We start from the raw sequence: 1,505 nt of genomic DNA on the forward strand, positions 1-1,505 counted from the left end.
TTAAGTTGTCCTTTTCTCTATTGCTGCTTGAACTTGATATGATTTTCCTCTTCCCCTATGTGCTGTTTTGTTGATACAGTTTTACAAGTGGTTTGCCGATCTTGAAGCAGCCATGAAATCAGAGGTTGGTCTTATATTGTTCATATGTCTTCTGTTTCTTCCAAAAGTTACAAGTTGATGCATTTACAAAATTACATATGCTGCTTCTTTTATACTTGCTGATAAAAAAATTACATATGCTTTCTTTCTGTGCATAGACTGAAGAAAAATATCAGCATTATGTCAACACCTTAACAGAGCAGATTCAGACCTGTGATAGTATACTTCAGCAGGTATTGAGAAGAAAAAGAATGCTCTTATACTCTTCTCTTAAGCCTTTTCTGCTGATTTATTCTATGCTTGCTTTTGAGTTGACATGCTCTTGCCCTTAAAAATGTCTCTCTTGCAGGTGGATGAAACACTTGACTTATTCAATGAGCTGCAATTGCAGCATCAAGCAGTGGCAACAAAGACTAAAACTCTTCATGATGCGTGTGATAGACTGGTGTGTCAACCCATTTTTCTTAGCATCTGTGGTTACTTTAGCTATAGATTGTACTTATCTGCTTTGTTCTGTTTAAAATTTTGAGGAACAGAGGAACAATTAATTGTATGATAAGTGGATAGGCTTTAATAAAGGAGTTCAAATTTTTAATAGACATAGTTTTGCCTTAATCTATGATGTGGAAAGTCTTCATTTCCAATCTACGATATTAATGGATTAAAGTCTATGATATCTTCAATAGTTGCCAAACATCTTCAATTGCCACCTAGTTCCAAGTAAATGCATTTCTTCATTTTGTGTTTTCTTGGGTTTTTTTTGGCTAACCGAAGTTGTTGTTTAGATTAAAGCATTGTGTAGTTACAATTCATGTCAATATTGGATATTTCAGATTTCCGTTGAAAAAAAAAAATAATGTCCAGGAGGTGACATTTGAAATTAGGAAGTTCCTTATCAGTGTTTAATATATGCACATGCGATGTACAGGTAAAGATACAATTATTAACAACAGGAAGCATCATTGACTTCTTGTGCAATTTCTTGTTGATGTGCAGCTTTTGGAGAAGCAGAAATTAATTGAGTTTGCAGAATCACTTCACAATAAGCTCAATTACTTTGATGAATTGGAGAATGTAAGGTCCAACTGCCATTTATGTTGATAATAATTTTTTTGAAAATTGGTACTGTATGTTGATAATAATATTCCATTGTTATCCATTGCCTTTTGCACTAGGATCCACAGTGATCTATCTATGCATATGCTGAGTTGGGTATTTTTCTGCATCAACTTTATTTTGAGTGCTGAAAATTAATGCTATCTGTATTTTTTATGCTTTGATACATTAATGGAATTATACCTAACTGTGAGCTTGAACTATGGAAAAATAGCTTTAAGAATTGAGAGCTTTCTGCTTCATGAGATTCATGTTTTTCAAATAGATTTTTTCCACACCTGCACACCGGA

The 1,505-nt window shown here is 33.5% G+C and overlaps 1 protein-coding gene across 1 annotated transcript; it reads left to right on the forward strand.

Annotated features, from left to right (window-relative positions):
• Positions 1 to 17: 17 nt before the first annotated feature.
• Positions 18 to 1,215, forward strand: LOC124894584 (conserved oligomeric Golgi complex subunit 3-like). The gene is made up of 4 exons (XM_047405188.1): positions 18 to 124; positions 258 to 332; positions 449 to 544; positions 1,096 to 1,215. Exons 1-4 carry the CDS (start codon positions 113 to 115, stop codon positions 1,198 to 1,200), a joined length of 288 nt encoding a protein of 95 aa, XP_047261144.1. The 5' UTR covers positions 18 to 112; the 3' UTR covers positions 1,201 to 1,215.
• The last annotated feature ends 290 nt before the right edge of the window (positions 1,216 to 1,505 follow it).

The sequence above is a fragment of the Capsicum annuum genome, unplaced genomic scaffold (genome assembly GCF_002878395.1).
Source record: "Capsicum annuum cultivar UCD-10X-F1 unplaced genomic scaffold, UCD10Xv1.1 ctg75606, whole genome shotgun sequence".
NCBI classification, from domain to species: domain Eukaryota; kingdom Viridiplantae; phylum Streptophyta; class Magnoliopsida; order Solanales; family Solanaceae; genus Capsicum; species Capsicum annuum.